The sequence below is a fragment of the Propithecus coquereli genome, unplaced genomic scaffold (assembly GCF_000956105.1).
Source record: "Propithecus coquereli isolate 6110/MARCELLA unplaced genomic scaffold, Pcoq_1.0 Scaffold30, whole genome shotgun sequence".
Taxonomy (NCBI): Eukaryota; Metazoa; Chordata; class Mammalia; order Primates; family Indriidae; genus Propithecus; species Propithecus coquereli.
Window position 1 is genome coordinate 1029985 of NW_012148619.1, and position 24260 is coordinate 1054244.

The 24260-nt window shown below is 45.0% G+C and overlaps 2 protein-coding genes across 4 annotated transcripts in view; one reads left to right on the top strand and one right to left on the bottom strand.

Annotated features, from left to right (window-relative positions):
* The window catches only part of PRR5L (proline rich 5 like), a 165309-nt gene extending 159563 nt beyond the window's left edge, over positions 1 to 5746 (bottom strand). Inside the window, exon 1 of the mRNA XM_012649587.1 lies at positions 5597 to 5746. The gene's annotated coding sequence lies outside the window, so the exon portion shown is untranslated. The remainder of the gene's footprint in view (positions 1 to 5596) is intronic.
* A 4917-nt stretch (positions 5747 to 10663) lies between these two features.
* COMMD9 (COMM domain containing 9) lies at positions 10664 to 24127 on the top strand. 3 transcript variants are annotated; one of them, XM_012649651.1, is made up of 7 exons: positions 10664 to 10744; positions 16747 to 16872; positions 18749 to 18888; positions 20237 to 20271; positions 21129 to 21232; positions 23313 to 23495; positions 23662 to 24078. In XM_012649651.1, the coding sequence occupies exons 1-6, from the start codon at positions 10694 to 10696 to the stop codon at positions 23451 to 23453; spliced, it is 597 nt and encodes a 198-aa protein (XP_012505105.1). In that variant the 5' UTR covers positions 10664 to 10693; the 3' UTR covers positions 23454 to 23495; positions 23662 to 24078. The 3 variants fall into 3 exon arrangements, with proteins under 3 accessions (XP_012505105.1, XP_012505104.1, XP_012505106.1); XM_012649650.1 differs by having other exon boundaries at positions 23313 to 24127; XM_012649652.1 differs by lacking the exons at positions 20237 to 20271; positions 23662 to 24078 and having other exon boundaries at positions 10675 to 10744; positions 23313 to 23449.
* The last annotated feature ends 133 nt before the right edge of the window (positions 24128 to 24260 follow it).

Genomic DNA, 24260 nt, shown 5'->3' on the forward strand with positions numbered 1-24260 from the left:
CTTCACATTCTACATGCATGTTAAATCTCTTTTTGCTCCTCTGGCAAAAGAGGCTGCCAGGCCTGCACACACTGTTCTCTCTGCCTGGAACATTCTCCCCAAATTTCTCCCCCATCCCCCATCCATCAGCCACTCATCTGTCACGTCTTAGAGGACATTTTCTTTGGGAAGCTTCTCTTACCTGTCGAAATGGAGTTAGGAGCTCTCCTTTGTGTTCCCATAGTACCCTACCTCCCATCAATGCACTTGCAACTTTGTATTTTTAAGTTTTTATTATAAAATATTTCACACAGAAAAGCCAAAACATATTAACAATAGTACAGTGAACTCCCATAAACTCCCAAAAATTGGTAATGTTTGACCACATTTGCTTTCTCTCTCTCTCTCTGTATTTATTTTGTTTCCAAGTAAATTGCAAACATTATGACATTTCACCCCTAAATCTTTCAACTTGCATCCCCCTGAAAGAAAAAATCTGAGGGATATTCTCCCACCTGAAATATAATACTTTCATCACAACTAAAAAAGCTAGTATTTCTCGAATATCACTAAATACGTGGTCCATATTCAAATGTCCCCAGTTATTTCCCAGTTCCCTGTTAGAGTCTTTCTGCAACACTGCATTTGCTTTGCTCCTGAATCTGCTGGCTTTCCTCCGTCTGACCGTGAGGAATGAAACGTGTCCCTCTGCCATCTTCTCCAGCACTCAGCTCACGGCAGCCCCTCAGTACGTGATTTTTGAAAGAACGAACAACCCTTCCCCCTCCCCATGCCCCGGTTGGGAAGGGTCCTTGGCCCCTACGCACACACACCGCCTGGTAACAGCACAGCACCCCTTCCCTGGTCCCCCTGAGAAACCCCTGGGGCATTCTAGACACCTTCCTCAGTTGACCCCTCATGGCTCCCACACTCTCTCCAGCTTAATCCCATCTCCATCATCCAGGCAGGGCTTTAGTTCTGCCCCTCATCCTGTCTTGCCCGGCTCCCCGAGCCTCGCCGCCTCTGATGCTCCAGCGTGTCCCCGTGTCCTGCCTCAGAGTTCTCTCTCTAAGAGGCAAACCTGCTCAGGTCACCTCTCTGCTTAAAACCCCTCTGTGCTCCCACCTGGCCGAGCCTACCTATCCAGCCTCCAGCACTCATCGGGCAGCTCCCCACCTTCTCCCTTCTCCCCTCCTGACCCCTGCCTTCCCTGCCCTCTGGCCTGTGCTCGAGCAGCTCCAAGCCATGTGGAGGTCCACAAGCACACCATGCTTCTCCAGCCTCCTTTCCACCTGCCTGACCACCCCCTCCCAGCGCTTCACCTTCCTCTGGGAACCAGAGAGAAGCTCAGAGGTCATTTTTTCCAGGGCCCATTCAGGACCTGCCCCTTCCTGGCACGGAGCCCACGAAGGCCTTGGGCACAGCAGGTGTTCATGAAATAACTGCTGAATGGGTGAGCAGAAATATGGTCCTCTCCTTCCTCCCTGGACCCAGTCAGCTGCAGCTCCAGCTGGTCCCATCCTGCTCCCTGGGCCCCAGCCCAGCCCTGTGCTCCTGACACAGACTTGGCACCAGTTCCAGAACAGCTGCCAGGCCCCTCTGTAGCCTTCCCTTTCCTAGGGAAGGATGGGCAACGACCGGCTTGGCCTTTTTATTTGTAAAGAAAATAATTAAAAGTCTAAACAAAAGAAGGGTTTTTTTAAAAAAGAAATAAATAACTTTATATTTTGAAGTGCTCTATAGCTGCGGTCCCCAACCTCCGAGCTGTGGACTGGTACCAGTCCCTTGCCCTGTTAGGGACCGGGCCACAGAGCTCTGCCTCCCACCCCCACCCTCATCCATTGAAAAATTGTCTTCCATGAAACTTAGGGACCAGGGGGCCACACAGCAGGAGGTGAGCAGCAGGTGGGCAAAGCGAAGTTACAGCTGCTCCCCATCGCTGGCATCATTGCCTGAGCTCCGCCTCCCCCTCCTTGCTCCCCACCCCCACTCCTGTCTGTGGAAAACTTGTCTTCCATGACACCAGTCCTTGGTGCCAAAAATTTTGGGGACCACTGCTCCATACGTAAAGTATCTCCTGGGAGACAGAAGGTGAGATGACATGGTCCCTTCTGCCTTGAATAAAATTCTAAGAATACAGTATTACTTGTCTACCAAAAAAGACACTCCACTTCACTCCACTCCACTCTACTTCATTATTCTTCTGATTAACCTATACTGGGGCGAGGGGTGGAGGACTTTCAAGTAATAAGAGAAATCTCCTTGGCACGTAGAGCTCGTCTGTCTTGAGCTGTATCTAAGAAAGCTCCTGATGCCCTTGTCACCCCTGTTGCCAGCCCCAGCATCGCAAGCAGAGCATGCAACGATGAGGTTTTTTACCTTAATAACTGTCTGCTAAGAAGGAAATTTTTTAGCAACACAAACTAAGCTCTAGCAAGAAAAAGCTCTAAGAAGCCTGGATGATGAAGGGCAAGAAAAGCGTACAGCAAAGCAGGTTACAGCCAGAATCTTCACTCCCCGCCCCCCACCAGCTGGACACTCTACCTTGGGTGAATTCTTCAACCTTTCAGAGCTCCAGATCCCTTTTCCATATGTGGATCAGAATGTGTGTCTCTGAGGGCTCTTTATGAAAACGAAATGAGATGTTGTTTGTGTAGCAGGATGTAAGAAGCATTGTGGTCTCAGCTTGGGCTGAAGCCACAGGACAATGGATGACACATTCCAAAGTGAGCTGTGACACCGAAGCCATCACACAGAGCTTAGGAAGGAAGTGGCATGAAGCTGGTTTCCCTCTTACCTGACTACCTCCAGCCCACACTGGAGGCCGGATAAGGAAAACAGCTGGGCGAGTAGAGGGGAATTTTGGAGTGAGCAATAGGTGCGCTGCAAGTCCCGATTGCCCACTCCCTGCCCCCCAAGAGTGGCCTCAGAGACACTGTATCCCTGGAGCCAGGATGTCACTGAGGGCTGATGTCTGAATCAGCCTGAGAAACCCAAAGTGCAAGAGAGATGGGTGGTCAGCTGGAGTAGGAGAGGGGGGTGGCTTCGGATTTGCCGAGGTAATGGAACTTGAGTATTTTCCATAAGCCAGAGGTGTACCAGGAACCAACCTGTGGGTCTTGTAGGTCCTTTGCCAAGGGCAGTGGAAACTCCTCTGCAGAAAGAAGCTGACAGCACCTGTTATGGGCTGAATCGTGTCCCCCCAAATTTATATGATGAAGCCCTTACACCCACTACCTCAGAATGGAACCATACTTGGAAATAGGGCCTTTAAAATGGTGATTAAGTTCAAATGAGGCCCTTATGGTAGGCTCTATCCAATCTGACTGGTGTCTTTATAAGAAGAGGAAGTTGGATGCACAGAGAGACCCCAGGGATGCGCACGCACAGGGAAGACCGCGTGAGGACACAGTGAGAAGGTGGCCATCTGCAAGCCAAGGAGAGAGACCTCAGGAGGAACCAAATCTGTTGACACTTGAGCTTTGACTTCCAGTTACCAGAACTGTGAGAAATTAACTTCTGTTGTTTAGGCCAACCAGTCTGTGGTATTTTGTTAGGCAGCACTGGCAAACGAACACAGCACTGCTCATATGCCTGGGAAGTAAGGAAGGAGTCTTAGCCAACCAGCTGGAAAGGACCAGCAGTTCAGAGATGCCCAAAGATGAGAAGGAAGGGTGTTCTCTGAAGTATCCACAAAATTGTGCCAAGAGATGAAGAATGGGGTTTAAATATCCACCAGGCCCAGCCAGCAATGCCAGCTTACCACAGCGTTAATCAAGAAAGACCATCCAGCACCTTCTCGCCTCCTCTCTTCTCTCCTTTCCCCTGCCAGGCGTCAGACTCCTCCGTGAGCCAGGTGAGGGAAGCACAGGGGGAAGGAGAAGCTAACCACAGACCCCGTTGCCGGCTGCAGGCCCCACCGGAGGAGGGGGAGGGGTCTCCACTAGGAACAAAATCCGACGGTCTGGCCTGTTCTGCAGGACTGGGCACACCCATTGCTGAATGAGACCGTGTTGGAACTAGAAGTGACCAAAGAACTTTTGATTTCTGAAGGGCAGGCAGAAGAGTCCCAGACCTGCCTTAATTTTCATCCCAGGGCAAGAGAGAAGTGAGGACCCAAAGAAAAAATTGAGGGACAGCAATAGACAAAAAGAAAGTCAGCTTCCTGAACATAGGCCGTGAGCCCTGTTTATTTCACACACGTCCTCTACATATGTGGCACCTTAGTCCAGTCTCTGGCCAAGAAACAGATGCCATTCATTGAGCAATCCTTCAGATTCCTTCACTGTCACCATTGGGCAATTCCACCTTCTTCAAGTGAGACAAAAGCCGATGACAACAGACAAATCATTTGAAAGTTCTACATTCCTTGAGCTTGGGTGCAGACGTTCTATAAAGCCAGGGACTGAATGCCACTGTCTATACCCCATGACCTAGAGAAGGAGACTAACTCTGAACCAGCAGAGCCGAGGAGGCTTTAGATTCATATAACTCTTCAGAAAAAAGTGAGTTCAAATCCAGGCTCTGCCGTTTAACAGCTATACGACCCTGGTTGAATGACTTAACTTTTCTGTACTTTAATGTCCTCATCTACAAAATAGAGATAATAAAGTGTCCATCTGACAGGGCTATCATGTGGACGAATGAGGAAATAGACGGTAAGCACTTAGAACATTGCCCAGCACAGGGCAAAGGACTCACACACCTAGTTATCATTATATGTCATTGCCTCTCAAAGGGAAACCTTGTGATGACCTTGCTTTATTAGCATGATGTTGTAAAAAACGTTTTGCAAGGAGCATGGTGATAAAAAAGCACAGGTTCGGGCCGGGCGCCGTGGCTCACGCCTGTAATCCTAGCACTCTGGGAGGCTGAGGCGGGCAGATTGTTTGAGCTCAGGAGTTCGAGACCAGCCTGAGCAAGAGCGAGACCCCATCTCTACTAAAAATAGAAAGAAATTAATCAGACAACTAAAAATATATAGAAAAAATTAGCCGGGCATGGTGGCGCATGCCTGTAGTCCCAGCTACTCGGGAGGCTGAGGCAGAAGGATCACTTGAGCCCAGGAGTTTGAGGTTGCTGTGAGCTAGGCTGACGCCACGGCACTCACTCTAGCCCGGGCAAAAAGAGTGAGACTCTGTCTCAAAAAAAAAAAAAAAAAAAAAGCACAGGTTCTAGAACCAGACTGCCTGGGTTTGAATCAAGCAAGAATCTGAGGCACATTATGTAAGTGTTTGCTATTATTGCTGTTAATACAGTGAGATGTATACAGTAATGGATATGCACATACAATACACATAGTAAGAGCTTACTATCAGCCACGGTTATGAAGGGAATGGTCCCCTCAGTAAACCCACATGGGCCCTGAAGATTCTGGTCACCCAAAGATACCAGAGGCATTGAACAGGGGTCAGACTGGCAGGGATATTTCTCCAGTTGGGAAGCTGCGGCACTTGACTTCTGTTGCTTTGCTTGTTTATTTGTTTACCAGAAGACAGTGGCTCTCAAGCAAACAGGGCATCTGAAACCCAGAAACCCATCCTCCTGGGCTGGACCCCAAGCCATCGCCTGCAACCCCACTCCCACCCCCGAGCTCTCAGCCTCTCTCTTGTGTTACCTGGTCTGGTTTCTTCTTCCAGGACAGGTCCCACCTTGCAGGGCAGAGGTGAGGGACCACAGCCTTCCAGACTCCTGAGAAGGGGACGTTCCGACGGGCCTGGCACCCCCTGGGCCTGGCTTGCCACTCACTGACTGAGGGCCTGAAGACCGATGGAGAAGCAGGCGGAAAATATGAAAAGCTGATATTCCCCCCTACAGGAAATCATTGTTCAGCCGATTCCAGAACTGAAAAAACAAGTGTGACATTGGAGAAAGGAGGGTAAAGTGTAATTCAAGGCCATTGTCACAGCCACTGCTCTGTGTGGTGGGGAAACAAAGGGAGTCTGTGTACGTGAGGACAATGCTATTGTGTTACCAGTCGCTTCTGTCTTCCTCCCGGGGATAGGAGGACGAGAAACAAGGCCACAGTGACTTCCCAGGTGGACTCCACTACTCATAGCAACCAGGCCAATCAGAGCTGGGACAGGAGTGTTGGACAGCCAGCCCCTGGCATTCTGCAATGGGGCGCAGGGGACACATCCTCAGGAGTGACCAGCTGCCTATGTCCTCACCTTCTATGCATAGCAAACCCAAATGCCCCTCTCCTCTTCTCTAACCAGCTTTCAGAAACTCACCGCAAGTTAGAGCTGAAAAGAATCAGAGGTATCATTTCTCCAAACACACATGTCATCTACACCAACTCCTGGCTTTTGTGATGGGGCACCTGGCCAGGACCAATGCCCCGCCATGTGGCTTGTTAGTAGCAGTCGTGAGGCCACACAAATCACTATGTAGCTTGCACCCACTGAACCCCCATAATGAGCCAGAGGCTGTGCTGCGAGCAAAATGCCTTTATTTGCTCCTGCCTGCAAATCCGGGCTCTGCCACTATCACACGGGGACTGCGAGCAAGTGTTTTCTCTGAGCGTTCGTTTTCCCATCTGTAAATTGGGATTATTGCTGAGTTCCTGCGAGGATTCAATGAGTTAATAAATGCAAACTGTTAGAACAGTAGTCGGCCCACAAAAAAGTGATCAAGAACTATGAACCACAAATTACATGCCCACATTACATCTGCAACTTGCTCGGGCTTGTGAGGAGATGGCATGGAGACGGCTGGAAACCCAGGATCCCAAGTACCCACGTTCAGTCCTGCTACCTACTACGGCCTACGTTTACCCCATGAGGTCCCGGGGGGAGTTGGGCACTAATAAATATGCTCAGGGATGAGGCAGGTGACGTGTGGAGAGGGCCCACTGTGACACAACAGTGAGTGGTGGAGATTGTGGGGAATCGGAGAGCCCAGGCCAGTGTTCCAGGGGCAGCCAGGGCTTAGCGGCAGCCAGCAGCTGCAACATGGAAAGGCAGGAACAACACGGCCAGGCCTGCCAATTTTTAAAGAAAAGCCAGAACTCTGGATGTTTGTGTCAAATTTCCCAAGTTTGAAACACTATAGACCAAACATGGCATTGTTAGTGCAGAGTAAGCCCCAAGCCACCCAGCTTCTGATGCCTGATCTGGACACAGATAGCATGTCCAAGCCAGTGCGTCCCTGTTGACACTCCAGGCTTTTGTCCTCCAACTTACCTGAAGTCTCCTGGTGCTATGGTGTGAGTATTTGTGTCCCCCACAAATTCATATGTTGACATTTCTCATGCCTTAGATGATGGTATTGGGAGGTGGGACCTTTGGGCAGTGATTAGGTTATGAGGGTGGAGGCCTCCTACATGGGATCAGTGCCCTTATAAAAGAGGTCCCAGAGAGTTCCCTCACCCACTTCTGCCAGTTGAGGGCACAGTGAGAAGGTGCCGTCTTTGAACCAGGAAACGGCCCTCACTAGACATCGAATCTGCCGGTGACTTGATCTTGGACTTCCCAGCCTCCAGAACTGTTAGTAATAAATTTCTGTTGTTAATAAGCTACCCAGTTTATGTCATTTTGTTACAGCAGCCCATATGGACTAAGACACCTGGTAAGCTGATCAGGCCACTTCAAAGCGGCTCTTTGACCTAGAGCAGGGGCAGTAAGTCAAAAAGATTGAGGAGCCCCTTCCTCCTGCAGCCCACCCTCATCTGAGTCCATGAGATGGGGGTGAGGAAAAGGGAAATCAGAGAAAAGGGGAGGGGGTGATGAGGGCTTTCCCTAAAGGACCACAGGCCCCTTGGCCTAACCCTGCTCCTACAGACACTCCTGTGATAAAGAAGGCAGTCAGGACTTAGTGCTGGGACCAAAGAGGAGAATGGGGGTTTGTTTAAGCTCCCTTAAGCTCCATAAGTTACCTCAAATGAACATAAATAGTCTAAATGACCAAATGTGCTTGCGATGCAAATGCAACTTCAAAACAAGATCGTTCATGAGATATGACTTCATACCTACTAGGATGGCCATAATCAAAAAGACAGATGATAACAAGCGTTGGTGAGGATGTGGAGAAATTGGAACCTTCATACCTTGCTGGTGGGGACTGTATTATAAAATGGTGTAGTCACTTTGGAAGTGGTCTGTTCCTCAAAAATTAAATATAGAGTTATCATATGATCCAGCAATTCCACTCCTGGGTATATACCCTAAGATAAATGAAACATACGTCCACACAAAACCTTTGTGCATGACTATTCATAATAGGATTATTCATAATAGCCCAAAGTTGGAAACAATCCAAATGTCAATCAACTGATGAATGGATAAACAGATTCGCATACTGTATAAGTCATCCTTTAGCTCCCCCTAATGGTGGAAAAGTATTATTATTGTTGTTGTTCCCATTTTACAGATGATGAAACTAAGGTTCTGAAACGTAAAGTAGGTTGCCAGCAGCACACAAGAGCCAGGAACTGAACCTGGGTCTTCTTCCAAAGCCTAAGGGACCCCTTCCATTCATATTATCTTCACTACTGCTAGGTTGATTATCCAGGAACATCCTTAGTTTGTTCTTGCCCCCTGAGGAAGGCAGTCAGACATCTAAACAGAAGAAACATGAGTTTTCAGCTATGGTACAACAAGGAGATACGTACAACTTGATGGTTAACAGCACAGACTATGGAGCCAGATTGTCCAAGTTTGAATCTGAGCTCTGCCACTATTTAGCTGTGTGACCTTAGGCAAGCTACCTAACCTCTCTGTTAAACTTTTATAACCTTACACAGTGTTTGAAGGCCAGAAGCCCAGGAGTGGCTTAGCTGGGTGGTTCTGGCTCAGAATCTCTCATGAGAGATTGGCTGTTGGCCAAGGCTATTGCCATCTTAAGGCTCTACCAGGTCTGGAGAATCTGCTTCCAAGCTCGGTAATGAGGTTGTTGGCTGGCGGCTTCAGTTCTTTTCCACGTGAACCTCTCCATAGGACTGCTGACAACATAGCGGCTTGCTTTCCCCAGAGCAAGAGATTCAAATGAAAGAGAGAAGGCAAGCAAGAAAGCACCCAAGACAGGAGACAGGCATTTCTTTTTTTTTTTTTTTTTTTGGTGCAGTCTTTTATAACCTAGTCTCAGAAGAGATATACCATCACTTCTGCCATCTGCTATTGATTACACAGACCAATCTGGTACAAGGTGGGAGGGGTATACACTAGGGTGTGAATACCAGAAGGCAGGGATCATTGAGGGCCATCTTGGAGGCTGGTGACCACACTCCCCATCTTTCTAAAGTAAGACAAGAAGCCACAGTCCTACAAATAACAAGGCAATATCCTCTCAGAAAAGTCACAGAAATTAATCTTAGTCTAGCCACCTTTTTTGGGGTGGTTGTTTATTTAACAAACGTTCATTTCACCCAAGGCATTGGGCCCAACTCTATGTATACAGGCAGGAATTAAACCCAGAGCTTACAGTAAGTTATGCCAAAAAACAAGAATCAGGCTATGTGGTTCTTGGAAAAGATGGAGTGGCCAGGAAAAGAGCTGGAATCAGGACTCCGTGACAATATGGTTCTAAAATCTTCTAGACCAGATATGGGTTCATCCTTAGACAACCTGACTTTTGTTTTCCTGGGCCTTGACAACATCCCCACAGAAAATGTGGGGAAAGGAGGAGGCGGGGAGTAGGAGGCAGAGGAGCATATGTCCTTAGCAGCTTATCAATTTCTGGAATTTCACATTAGATATTCTTTCTTAAGTTTGAATTTGTCAGAACCCATTTTTGAAGCCAGAATTTGCTTAGGAAGAGGGGGAGGGTGGGGTGGACAGCAAAGAGCCAACCAAATACCCGATTGGGTGGAGGAGGGAAATGTCCGATGCTGGGTGGGGCTGGGGGGTGAACAGCAGGGGGTGAAAATGCTTCCTTAAAGACTAAATTATAGGACTTTACAATTTCAGTCTATTTTGACATAGAACGTCTCAGCAGTGGGCAAATCAGAGTCCAGTATTGCCCTTTCAAACCCACGTGTTACATTCATTATAATTACCTTGTCGAATACATGAATTAAATCATTTCCATCAACAGCCTCCCACATTTCACCCCTGTCATGGGTGTAATGAGAACCTAGCGGGGTAATAGCTTTCATTCGATCTTCTTCCTAGCTCCTCTCCCAAACACTTCCTTACCTGTTCTTCAAACCAGATCTCCCTAGGCCTACAGGAAAGCTGATTAAAAACCCTGAATGATTCCGTTTCCCAATGTGGATAAGGCTAATAATACCAGCTCCTGCCTACTCCATAGACAGAAAGGAAACTATACGTGCAAAGAGATTTTGTATTCTTCAAGACAGGATGTGTGTGTGTGTAAATTCCAAGAATTCCAGTACGCACAACTTCATTGTAATTCCAAGCACGGTACACCAATCCCTCCAAGGCTCCTGTCAAGCCCCCAGGTGCATTCCCCAAATCAGCCAGCCCACTCACATGGGTCAAGGGAAAACCAGAGTTTCCCTGACCTGGTAAGTAGACAAGTCAAGCTAGTTTCGTCCCCCTGAAAACCATTCTCCGCCCGCGTCCTCCCAGGTCCTCGGTCCTAGCGTTTAGCCATCTGGCCTCCGCGCCCTACTTGGCCCCTCCCTCGCCTTCAGCTCCGCATCCCCAATGGCTTCCCCCACCCTGAAGGACGACAGCCCCCGGCATGCCCCGCGGTGGCGGCCAGGCCACGTGACCGCGCCTCTCCCGGAACTGCGGTCACGTGATTCGGAAAGATGGCTGCCCTGACAGCGGAGCATTTTGCCGCGCTCCAGAGTCTGCTGAAGGTAAACTGGAGGGGTGGGGACGGCGTCAGACGAGTCTTTGTCTCCGAGACTATGGACCCAGCAGGAATTGGGAATAAATTGACACTGATTTGGAGCTACAACTCTTCCACTAGTTTTCTGTGTGACCCTGAGCAAATCGTTGCACCTTTCTGAGCTTTTTAAAAGCAGAAACAAAATCAACACCGCCCTGACAGGAAGGTGAGAGAAAAAAAATGAAATAATGGACATGAAGGCGCTGCACAAATACCCGCTAGATTAGACTACGGGGCTGGTTTTCGGGATTCATGCTTTGAGTGGTAATTGCTGAATCCGCCTTACCAATTCCCTATTTCATCCCGCAGCCGCGGTGCGCTCCATAGTTGAGAAATTCTCTCCCACCGTGTCTGCCCAGCCCTCTGAGTGAGGTGTGCGTTGTGTTCCCCTGAGGCCCGGGTTTTTGTACGCGCTTTGGCTTGTGGAAGGGCCAGAATGAGGTTGAAAGGGCCATACTCCATAGGGCTTTGTAAAGTTCAAATAAAATGATGGGTTAGAATTTAACTTCTGATTTCCCCTAGAGAAGAAGCAGCAGTTTTATTTTCCTTCGTAGAATTTGTCACTAGCTGACATTCTGCGTCTATTTGCCTGTTGTCATTATTTTTCGTAAGAATGTAAGATCCATGAGGAACCTTTTCCTTCTTCCTCCCTTCCCTTTTTTTTTTCTTTTGTAAACACCAGTTGAAGAGCGTTGACTTAATTGCCCTTAGCCAATTCATGGCACGACATCATCAGTCTATGTAGTAGTCTGTGTTTTATTTTACTTGTTTGTTTATTTAAATTTTTTTTTTCTTGTTTAGAGAGGGGATCTTGCTATGTTGCCCAGGTTGGGCTCAAGCGATCCTCCTGCCTCAGCATCTCAAGTAGCTGGGACTACAGGGATGTATCTCCATGCTCCTTATTTACTTATTTATTTTTGTTTTTCAATTTTTTTTTAATTATTTTCTTAGAGACATGGTCTCGCTCTTGTCCAGGCTGGAGTGCAGCGGTATGATCATAGCTCACTGCAGCCTTGATCTACTGGACTCAAGCAATCCTTCTGTCTCAACCTCCTGTCTAGCTAGACTATAGGCATGAGCCGCCATGCCTGGCTTTATTTTTTAATGGCCTCTTCAGTGTTCATTCACCTTCTCCATTCCTAAAGGCATATACTTTGTTCACAAGTGTGTGCCCAACAAGTACAACAACAGCTGGCACACTGCATATGCTCAATAAATAGCTGTTAAATGAATTCATGAATTAACTAACAGATCTGGGCTTGGAAATCTAGAGCTCTCTTTCCCAACAGCAATCACTATCTTTGCTTCTAACAGAATTTAATATTGCCCAGGTTGGAGCTTCACATAAATGGAATAATACAGCATGTACTTTTAGTTGTGTGTTTGGCTTCTATTGCTCACTGTTATGTAGCCATAGTTCATTCATTTTCATTGCTGTTGTCCTGTGTACTTTCTTTTTTTAAAAAAAATACCTAAACTTTTTATTTTGACATAATTATAGATTCATATGCAGTTGTAAGAAATAATGTAGCAAGATCCCATTTACCCTATTTACCCTTTCCCCAGTTTCCCTCAATGGTAACATCCTGTAAAACTATAGTATGTTATCACAATCAATTAACATTGATCCAGTCAAAATGCAGAACATTTCCTTCAGCACAAAGATGCTTTATGTTACTCTTCTAGCCATACCTACTTCCACTCTGCCTCTACCCCCTCCTTAACCTCTGGCATTCTTCATTTCTGAAATTTTGTCATTTCAAGAATGTTATATAAATGGAATAATACAGTATATAACCTTTTGGGATTGATGTTGTTCACTCGCCCAGTTTTCTGGAGATTCATCCATCTTGTGTGTAGTAATAGTTCTTTCCCTTTTATTGCAGAGTAGTATGCCATGGTATGGATGTACCACAGTTTATTAACCATTGACTGGTTGAAAGACATCGAGATTGTTTCTAGTTTTTTTGCTGTTACAAATAAAGGTGCTATAAACTTTTGTGTACAGATTTGGAGTACAGTTGCTGTGTCATCTGATAGTTGCATGTTTAGTTTAGTTTTGTTTTTTTCTTAAAAGAAACTTCAAACTGTTTTCCAGAGTGGCTGTACCACTTTACATTTCCACTAGCTATGTATGAGCGATCTAGTTTCTCTGCATCCTCACCAGCTTTTGGTGTTACCACTGTATTGTATTTGAGCCATTCTGATAGATGTGTGTCGGCATCTCGTGGTAGTTTTAATTTGCATTTCTCTAATGGTTAATGATGTTGAACATTTTTTTATATGCTTATCTGCCATCTGTATATCTGCTTCAGTGAAATGTCTCTATGTTTTTTGCCCATATTCTAATTGGAGTGTTTGCTTTTTTACTCTTGAGTTTTGAGATTGCTTGTATATTCTAGATACTACTCCATTGTTGAATATGAGGTTTGCAAATATTTTCTTCTAGTCTGTAAGCTGTCATTGCATCCTCTTCATAGGGGCTATATTAGTTTGCTAGGTCTTCTGTGACAAAGTACCGCAAACTGAGTGGTTTAAACAATAGAAATTAATTGTCTTACAATTTTGGAGGCCAGAAGTTCAAACTCAAGGTGTGAGCCAGACTGGTTCCTTCTGAGCGCTGTGAGGGACAGTCTGTTCCATGTCTCTCCTAGCATCTGCTGGTGTATCCTTGGCAATCTTCGGCATACTTTGGCATCTTTGGCTCATAGATCTCTGCATTCATCTTTACATGGCATCCTTTTACTTTCAATCTGTCTTACATCTTATATTTGAAGGAAGTTTCTTATAGATAGTATTTGAGTCAGATTTTTAATCCACTCTGCCAATTTTTGTCTTTTAATTGATATATTTAGACCATTTACATTTAATATAATTATTCCTATTTAAAGGCTTTCAGTCTACCTTTTTGTTTTGTTTTCTGTTCTCAGTTTTTGTTTCTTTTTACTTTTTCCTGCCTTCCCATGGGTAATTTGAACATTTTTTAGAATTTCATTTGTTTTAATATGCATTTCCTTTTGCAGCCTTTTTAGTGGTTCCTCTAATTATATTACTTTATATATACATAACTTATCACAGTCTATTGGTGCTATCATTTTACCAGTCAGGGTGAAGTATAGAAGGCTTATCTCCCTTTATATCCCTTTATCTTTCCTCATTTATAATATAATTGTCTTAAATATTTCCCCTATGTATGTTTACAGCCACACTAGTTAAAATTTTTAATAGACGTTGTTAAATTTCTACATAATTTAGAAAACTCAAGAAAAGAAAGCCTATTGTATTTATCCATATTTTGCTTGCCCTGTTCTTTCTTCCTGATTGTAACTGTTAATTTTAGGTGCCAACTTGACTGGATTGAGGGATACCTAGATGGCTGGTGAAGCGTTGTTTCTGGGTGTGTCTATAAGAGTATTTCCAGAAGAAACTGACTTGTGACTTAGTGGATTGAGATAGGAAAACCTTCCCTCAATGTAGGTGGGCACCATTCAGTCGGCTGGGGGCTGGGCTAGGACAAACAGGTAAAAGAAAGGGGATTCTTCTTTCTCTGCTCCCTTTCTCCCTTCTGGTGCAGGACATCTTTTCTCCTGCCCTTGGACATCAGATTCCTGGTTCTTGGGCTTTTGGACTATGGGACGTGCACCAGTGGCCTCCTGGGGGCTCTCAGGCTTTTGGCCTTAGACTGAGGGATGCACTGTCAGTTTCCCTGGTTCTGAGGCTTCCAGACTTGAACTGAGCCATGCTACCAGCGTCTCTGGTCCTCCAGCTTTCAGATGGCCTATCCGGGGACTTTGCCTCTGTGATCATGTGAGCCAATTCCCCCTAATAAATCCCCTCTCATATGTAACTGTTGGTTCTGTCTCTCTGGAGAACCCTGGCTAAAACTCTGATGTTCCAAGATTCCTTCTTTTATTGTTTTTTCTATTTAGAAAAGTAGCTTTAACTATTCTTTTAGGATAGATCTTGTGACAGATTTTCTAAGTTTTCCTTCATCTGAAAATGCCTTGATTTCTTCTTCATTCCTGAAGGATACTTTTGCTGGGTGTGGGATTCCAGATTGACAGTTTTTTTCTTTCGGCACCTGAAAAATATTGTGCCACTTCTTTCTTGCTATGGTTTCTGATACGAAACCTGCGTCATTCTGATTATTTTTTTTTCTTATAATTAAGGTATCATTTCTCTCTCTTTGCTCTCAAGGTTTTTTCCTTTGTCTTTCATTTTCAGAAGTTTAATTATATGTCTTGGTATGGATTTCTTTGGATTTATCTTGTTTAGGGTTCATTCAGTTTCTCAAAATGTATAGGATTATGTCTCTAAGTAAATTTGAAAAGTAGTCAGCTGTTATTTCTTTGAATGCTTTTTCAGTCTTGACTTCTTTTATCATCTCCTTCTAGGACTCCAACGATATGAATGTTAGATCTTTTGTTATCGTCCCATGTCTCTGAGGCTCTATTCATTATTTTCTCTCTGTTATTCAAAGTGGATAATTTCTATTGACCTCTCAATTCACTGATTCTTCCCCTCTACCTTTTCTATTTTGGTGCTGAGCCCATCTACTGAGCTTTTTATTTTGGTTGTTGTGTTTTCAGATCTAAAGTTTTCATTTTGTTCTTCTTTGTATGATCTATTTCTTGGCTGAGACTTTCAATTTTTTAAATTTGTTTCAAGCATATTATTAATTACTAGTTGAAACATTTTTATCATGACTGCTTTAAATTTTTTGTCATCTCTGATATTGGTGTTGACATCTATTGATTATCTTTTTTCATTCAGTTTGAGATCTTTCTGGTTCTTGGTTCCATGAATAATTTTCTGTTGAAACCTAGATATTTTCATATTATATTCTGAGACTGTATCTTATTTAAATCTTATGCTTTATCTGGCTTTCTCTGACACTGTTTAGGCAGGGCAAGGGGTACCACCATCTCATTACTACCAGTTGGAAGTAGAAGTCCAGGTTCCCCACTTGGTTTCTATAGTGTTCTCTGCTAGTTCCACGGGATGGTGGGGCTTGTTACCTGGTGGGGATAAGGCACCCTACTTGGCCTTCTCTGATACCACCCCAATGAGGGTGTTGGGGTACCTCATTATATCCTCATAAGGCTTCTCACTCAAGTCTAGGCTTCCCACACAGCCTTTGTTGACATAGGGGGGCATGGACGACAGTTCTTTCTGTGACATTTGGCTGGAGTAGAGCAGTTATTGTCTAAAAGTTTTCTCTTTTGCTAGCCTGTTCCTTTTTCAGTCCTTTGGCTGGAGAGAGCAGGAATTTCTTGGGGCTTTTCTCTTCTGCATCCATTGTCATTTCCAGCTTGCCCTCTTATTCAGGTCAAGGTCTGGGATATAAGAGGCAAAAGGGGCTGGGCGCCATGGCTCGCGCCTGCAATCCTAGCACTCTGGGAGGCCAAGGTGGGAGGACTGCTTGAGCTCAGGAGTTTGAGACCAGCCTGAGCAAGAGTGAGACCCCGTCTCTTCTAAAAATAGAAAAAAAAAATTAGGTGGCACATGCCTGTAGTCCCAGCTACTTGGGAGGCTGAGACAGGAGGATTGCTTGAGTCCAGGAGTTCAAAGTTGCTGTGAGCTAGGTTGACATCACGGCACTCTAGCCCAGGCAACAAAGCAAGACTCTGTCTAAAAAAAAAAAAAGAGGCCAAAAGGAAAGGCCAGGGAACTCACTGTCATGTCATTCCTTGGGTTACAAGGTCCCTAGCTGATTTTCCTTCTTCTCTCCCCCTTCCAGAGTTGACTTATATTTGTTTTCTATATAGTGTCCAGGATTTTTAATTATACTTAGTAGAAAAAATAGGGAAAAGTACATCTATTCAATCTTCCCAGAAACAGAAATGTTTTATCTACCTTTATGTCTTAAGTCTCAAAGGTGTCACACAATGACTTAAGATAATATTATCCAGAAACATGTATTTTCAGAGTCTGAGTGAGTTTTTTTCCCATCTGTGAATTCATTCATAGGCCTCCTCGAAAGATGTTGTCAGACAGCTGTGTCAAGAGAGCTTTTCCAGTTCAGCCCTCGGCTCAAAAAAGCTCTTGGATATTACGTGTTCCAGCTTGTCCGTGACCCAGGAGGAGGCAGAGCAAGTAAGTATGGTCAGAAGTGACCTTTCACCACTGGCCCTCTTGTTAGTTACCTTCTTGACTTCTCAGTCATTGCCAAGTCCGAGGACAATTTCCCTCTGAAACATCTGTTGACATAATAGCAAACTTAGAATGATTGTTTTAATGGTAGTGAACCTAAAAGCCACTATCTTTGTACTACCCTTCCTGTGATAGAAAGACAAGGATGGGAGAACTGTACCAGGATCAGAGCTCCTGACCATTTTCTTCTTGGACTTAATTACCCACACAATGTGGACAAACGCCAACCTTTTTGTGGTTTTCTTTTCCAACCTGTAATGTGCCAATGCTGATAAATTTTCTGCTGGACAGTGGGGGGCAGACTTTTCAGGGATCTTTGGGCAGAAGCGTGGAGACCTGAGTAAGATTAGAAAGTGTACTGCTGGGCTGCGTCAGGCTCCCTCACTCCCTCACATCCCTCTGCCCCACAGAAAGTCTCCTTGTCAGCGCACCTGATCTCAGCAGGTGGCCAAGAGGACGAGTAAGGTGACCCATATTAGGTTATGTAGCAGTGACAGCCTTATCTTTCCAAGGAAAATGTGTTTCTGAAACACGAGTTTCTTCATCCAAATGGGCCTATGTTATTATTTTTTTAATCTGGAGCTTCGTTTATTGAAACCAGTGGTAGAAAAGTAAAAGACAGAAGCAAGATTATGCAAGTAAATTATAGACTGACTTTGGCTTCCCCCAAAAGTGGACCTGGAGACAAGGACTTGGGTGGTTATTTGGGAGGTGATTCTAGAAAGCACAAAGGAGGGAGTGAGGACAATCAAGCAGGGAGCGAGGCAAGGCAATAAAAGAGTGTGTTAGGGAGAGGTTACTACTATGGAAAACTGGGTCTCAATCCTGGGATCCTGTAAGAAACCAAGTAGAATACATGTCAGAATTATTCCCCTGGAGGGCAAGGAGGCTGGGGCATTTATCCACTAACACCCACCCCTCATCGATGGAGGGTTAACTTCCCCTCACTCATTGGTTGTGTCTCTCTGCAGTCAAGCAACCTCCAGCGGTATCAGAGAAAGCCCTAAAGGAGAGAAACAGTTAGCTCCAGAGAGTTTTCTGAGGTTCAGCTAAGTATTATTCTATTTACAAGACTACCATAAGCCATACTTCTAAGCTACGGATTCACTTAGAAGGATATAGGATGGGAACACAGCATTTTAGCGGGGCAGGGTCAGACACTCCTTTTCCACAGGAGGAGTCCACACAGCGGTCAGAAGCTGTTCTCTTTGCCCTCTCAGATGACAGCTTAGGGGCAAGGACATGAGACTCCTACCACCCTGGATTCAAAGCCCACACTCCACAGGAGCCAGTATCTCTTGTCACAGTTGAGTAAGCACAGCTTTAGGTTCTCGCAAGGAGCCTGCAGCCATATTCAGGGCAGCCTGAAGCTACAGGCCCCCCGGTGTTTATGCAGTCCTCTCAGTCCAGAGGCTTCCGACCAATGCAGTGTTGCCTAGTAACACAGCTGACTTTCTGCTGCTCTCAGGTTACCAGGGAAACTGCACTAGAAAGTGAACTGAAGGTCAGATTCTCATGCAGAAGGAAAAGGAACATATTAACGCTTTGCCCACAAGTAGAGAGTTCTGGCACTGACAGCTTTCTAGGTCAGGCAGCTGCACCTGTCTTCTAAAGCCACAGGTGAACTCAGAGGCGGGCCAAGGCAGGTGGTGCATCAGCATTTGCCACAAGGGCCTCTGGATTCACCTGACTCAGTGGAATGACCGTGGCAGTGTGCAGCAGTTGGGGTAGGGGGTGTAGAGCCCTCCCTCTGGCCCCTGTCTCGTGCCCCCTCTCTCTGCTTCTCCTGCAGCCACAGGGTGGCCTGTCTATCTTGCAGCTGCTCCGGGCTCTGCACCGCCTCACCAGGCTGGTGGCATTCCATGACCTGTCCTCCGCCGAGGCGGTTCTGGCTCTCTTTCCAGAAAACTTCCACCAAAACCTCAAAAACCTGCTGACAAAAATCATCCTAGAACACATGTAAGTGCTCTTTTCTTGAGAGTTCCTTCTAACTTTTATATTTTTCATTATTTTTTTTCCTATTCTAGAAGTAATATGTTCATTGTTGAAAAATTAGAAAACACAAATAAGCAAAAAGACCTCTACCACCCAGAGGTTAGCGGTATTAATTCCTTAATGGAAAGCCTTTTAGGACGTGTTAGTTTTTTTCTCTTTATACATATAGAGAGATGTTGATGTTTTGTTTTTGTTTTTTAACAAAATGGGACCCTGCCATTTCATAACTTGCTCATTTTCAGCTAACAATATTAGCAATAATGACATCTCAGGTCAATATTTACCTTCAGTATCATTGTATAGTTAAATGTATTCTATTATGTCAAGAAAATATGTGTAATGTTCTAAAATTCCTAGTGTTGGGCATTAGGTTTTTGGCAGTTTTTTATTTCAGTGAACAATTTATAATGAAAATGCTGGTCATATGCTTAATGATTTCCTTCCCGGGTTAAAGGTAATGACATATTGAAGCCTTTGGCCTTATGTTGTCAAGTTGGCCATCAGAAAGATTGCACCGGCTGTTTTTCCACCTGTAGGACACAAGTGTGCCCCTCTCCCCATACGAGGAGATTTCTTTCTTACAGTTTTTTCCCAGCTCCACTAATGGCAAATGATACCTCATTTCAATTTACATATCTTTGACATTGGTGATGTTGAATTTATTTTTCATATATTTATTGGTCATTTTTGTTTCTTTTGTGAATCATCTGTGTATTTTCTTGGCTGGGCAGATTCTTTTAAACACATATAATTTAAGCAGAATTTATTAATATTGGCAGAATTATATTGTTGGTTAGCAGAAGGATTGAACAGACCTCTTTAATAGCAATAACTGGTAATGCCTGTTCACCAAAGGTTTCATTGTTTATTAAGAACTTTGTCATCCATGACTACATTTTATTCCATTTGCTGTAGCGTTAGACAGGTCTGTTTGGATGTGTTTTTGCCGAAAATGCAGTACTCTGTGTAGTAGGTACTCAGCAAAGAGGATAAGCAGACCTGTTGTCTGTTTTGTTCTTGAGAACAGTAGCACAATAAGATTATGATACATTAAGCCTTTTCTTCTTTTTTATCCTAAACTATGAAAACTAACTAACAATACTTATGGCCTAACATCACCAAGCTTTGTAAAACAAATAAACAAAAGATTGCTTCTTGGAGGGAGAGTTTTCTTCAGTCCTTTCCAGGTAGGAAGTGATTACAGGTATGAAGATCACAGGAAGGACCCTGGTCCAGATGCTTCTCTCATTATTAGAGGACTCAATCTCATCCCTTTTCCATTATTTTTTCCTCATCTTTCCCTCTTAAACAGATCTACTTGGAGAGCTGAAGCCCAAGCAAATCAGAGTAAGTACCAAGAAATCTGCCCCTCCCTCCTTACCCGTCTCCCCCAGCCCCAGCTCTAGATCTGCCAGGTGACCAGAGATTTTGACAGAAACCAAAGTGAATCCAGTCCCAACCCAAACTCTACCTGTTGCATTGTTTCTTTTTAATTCTACTTTTTACTTTTTTTCTGATTATAAACATCATTATATAGGCATGTTGTTTAAAAAAATACAGAAATATCCACAGCAGAAAGTAAAGTACTTAAAATAATTGTATTTCAATTAGGGAAAATAAATTAACAGCAATCGAAATCAGTTTGAAAGACTGAATAAACGTATGTGTCTAATAAAGGGTCATTATACTTACTCTGAGCCTGCCACGGTGCTGGAGCAGTTTGTCTGTGTTAGCTCATTTCATCCTCCCAGTATCCCTGTGAGCTAGGCCGAGAGTATCCCCATTTTCCAGATGAGCAAAGAGAGGCTCAGAGTTTAGACAAGTGGTAGAACCTGTATTCAAGCCAGTCTGTTTATCTCTGAAACAAGCGCTCTTACCACCGTTGCTAAAGCAACATGTTTCCGAAGCCTCAGGCCATGACTGCTTCTCTGCCTTGTGTCACCTCTCATTCTGTCCTGACATCTCGAGGGCTGGGTGTTCAGGCACGAGCCTGGAGCTGCTGCCACAGGGGATCAGTGCTAAGTGCAGGTGGCACAGAGCGATGAGTGAGGCCCGTGACTTGCTGTGGATCTTGGGCCCCATCTATCTCTCTAATGTAGATCAAATGTATTGTATGTGTGCGGCCCTCAGCGCTGCCTGTCATAGGGCAAAGGCTTGGTAGACGTGGGTGGCATAAGCTCTGAGCTGGGCTGTCCCCTCCACAGTCTCTCTGCCACGCCTGGTCGACCTGGACTGGAGAGTGGATATCAAAACCTCCTCAGACAGCATCAGCCGCATGGCAGTCCCCACCTGCCTGCTCCAGATGAAGGTATGTCCACTGCCATGCTGAGTGGAAAGAAAGAGGGTACAGCCATGACATGGTGCCCGGAGGGCATCTAATATACCAGGCAGCAAGGTTTGGGGACCTCTAATCCCATAAAGAATAAAATTTATTGGAGGGGGTGGCATAAAGTGAGGATGGTTAATGGGTGCAAAAATGTAGTTAAATAGAATGAACAATATTTGATAGCACAACAAAGTGACTATCATCAACAGTAAGTTAGGGTATACTTTAAAATAACTAGAAGAGTAAAATTGGAATGTTCCTAACACAAAGAAATGATGAATGCCTGAAGTGATGGATACCCCAATTACCTTGATTTGATTAATTCATATTATATGCCTGTATCAAAACATCATATGTACCCTATAAAGGTATATAACCATTACGTACCCATAATAATTAAAAACAAATCAATAAATAAAAATTAGCATCCCTTACATGCATATGTTTATTTACAAAGTGTACATGTATTAACATATTGTGGACATAATAAAATGTTACTAAAAGTATAAATTTTAAAACAATAAGACAAATGCAAAACATAATATTTTAAAAATAATTTGCTGATACCTAAAGCTTACCACATACTCTTAGAAGTTTATCTTTAACAATACAGGGGTATGTTCAGATTTCAAGTAACCTGCTTAATAATTCTGGTACACTTTAACCAACTTCTTGTCCAATATGATTAGGCTGTCACCATGTCACTGTTTGATATGGCTGATCAACAGCTTCATTAGCAGTTGGAGAAGTGTCAGGTCCTCATTTTCTTTTTTTTTTGACAGAGTCTCGCTTTTGTTGCCCAGGCTAGCGTGAGTGCCGTCGCGTCAGCCTAGCTCACAGCAACCTCAAACTCCTGGGCTCAAGCGATCCTCCTGCCTCAGCCTCCCGAGTAGCTGGGACTACAGGCATGCGCCACCATGCCCGGCTAATTTTTTCTATATATTTTTAGTTGTCCGATTAATTTCTTTGTATTTTTAGTAGAGATGGGGTCTCGCTCTTGCTCAGGCTGGTTTTGAACTGCTGAGCTCGAGCAATCCGCCCACCTCGGCCTCCCAGAGTGCTAGGATTACAGGCGTGAGCCACCGCGCCCGGCCAGGTCCTCATTTTCTTGCTCATGCTCTCTGGCCTCCTTGGTGTTCCTTTTCATGAGTTTTTTTAAGCCACATATCCATTTTGTAGGATTTGTTTAGTTAAAACTAGGTAATGTAATGCTATATCTACTTACCCAGACACCAAAAAATTCAACACCTATAAGAAAATGAAGAATTAAGGGTGCTTCTAGCAACTAAATATTTTAAATATTATTAAAGCTTAACTTTTTAATTTTTTTTAAAGATACAAATAAATATAGCTAGAAGTTGTGATATTTTTTCTGCATCCCAGTAGAATCTTACGTACCCAGCAGAGCCCACTTCTCTTTTTTTCTTTTTTTTAAAGATACAGGATCTTGCTCTTTTGCCCAGGCTGGAGTGTAGTGGCCTGATCATAGCTCACTATAACTTTGAACTCCTGGGCTCAAGCGATCAGCCTCAGCCTCAGCCTCCCAAGTAGTTGGGACTATAGATGCGTGCCACCATGCCTGGCCTCTTTTTTTTTTTTTTTTTTTAATTTTTTGTAGAGATGGGGTCTCACTTTGTTGCCCAGGCTGGTCTCGAAGTCCTGGCCTGAAGCAATCCTCCTACCTTGGCTTCCCAAAGTGCTGGGATTACAGGCGTGAGCTACTGCACCCAGTGGAGCCCAGTTCTTGAAGTACCGATGTAAACACACGTAATGTTTTCTCACTCGAATGTTGACAGGGTGTCAGACAGGTGGGTGAGCCTTGGCCTGGCCTTCTCTGATGCCCACCCAAAGTACTCATTGCAAATAGAAACTGACGCAGGCCTCTGAGGCATCTGCTTCACTCTCCCCAGTTGCTAAATGACTCAGGGGCTGGTACTCTCTGTAGTTCTTAGCAAAGAGTCTCTGCAGAGGTTCAGCAGAACTGAGAAAGGGCTCACAGCTCACGTATAGGGAGACAGGAAGAGAGGCAGCTTTGACTTTCCAGGCCGTGTTCTCTTTACAGATCCAGGAAGATCCCAGTCTATGCGGAGACAAACCCTCCATCTCAGCTGTCACCATGGAGCTGAGCAAAGAAACTCTGGACACTATGTTAGATGGGCTTGGCCGCATCCGAGACCAGCTTTCTGCCGTGGCCAGTAAATGACCCAATCAGCTGCCGGCGCCCACTACCGTGCCCCGGCAGCTCGTGAGCAGTGAGGCACCTCCCAACACGCAGGCTGCCCTGCGGCTGGCAGCAGGCAGGATGGTGGGGATGGCGGGGGTTGCTGCCATCCAGAAGGCACAGTTGGATTGGGAGGAGGCAGCCAGGCCCCTTGCTGTTCTCCTCGCTTATCTGTTTTCTCTTTCTGAAGCTGGTGAGCAGAAGCCCCCGTCGTTGAAAGGCTCCTGTGTGCAACTTAATTACCGCCGTGGCAGTATGAGGGAACATTTGCTTCGTCAGCTGCCTCTGCATCAGTGTTTGGGCAATTTAGGCCCAAACTGTGGAGCTTATCTAATAAGTTTATTTCCAACCTTAGCTCTGATTAGTTCATTTCCAACCCTGGAACACATGGAGGGAATCAGGTGTGTGATGCCAGCAGTTCCTACTGCTCTGTTACAGAAGCCAGGCACATCCCGCCAAGCGGGGCCACTGAAGCACAGCCCGTCCAGAGCATCCCCTGAGCTCCCTCGGCCTTGCTGGACCAACTCGTCAGTGTGGGAAGTCTGAAATGGGTGCTAGTTCCCTCCTTCATGAAGCGAGGGGCCCCTTCCTTGATACAATGCAGCCACTCCGGGATCAAGAATTGGGAATGATTGGAAATAAACAACAGTTCTAAACATTTTTCATGATTCAAGTTGTGATTCTTTTTTTTTTTTCTTTTTTTTTGAGACAGAGTCTCACTGTGTTGCCTGGGCTAGAGTGCCATGGCGTCATCCTAGCTCACAGCAACCTCAAACTCCTGAGCTCAAG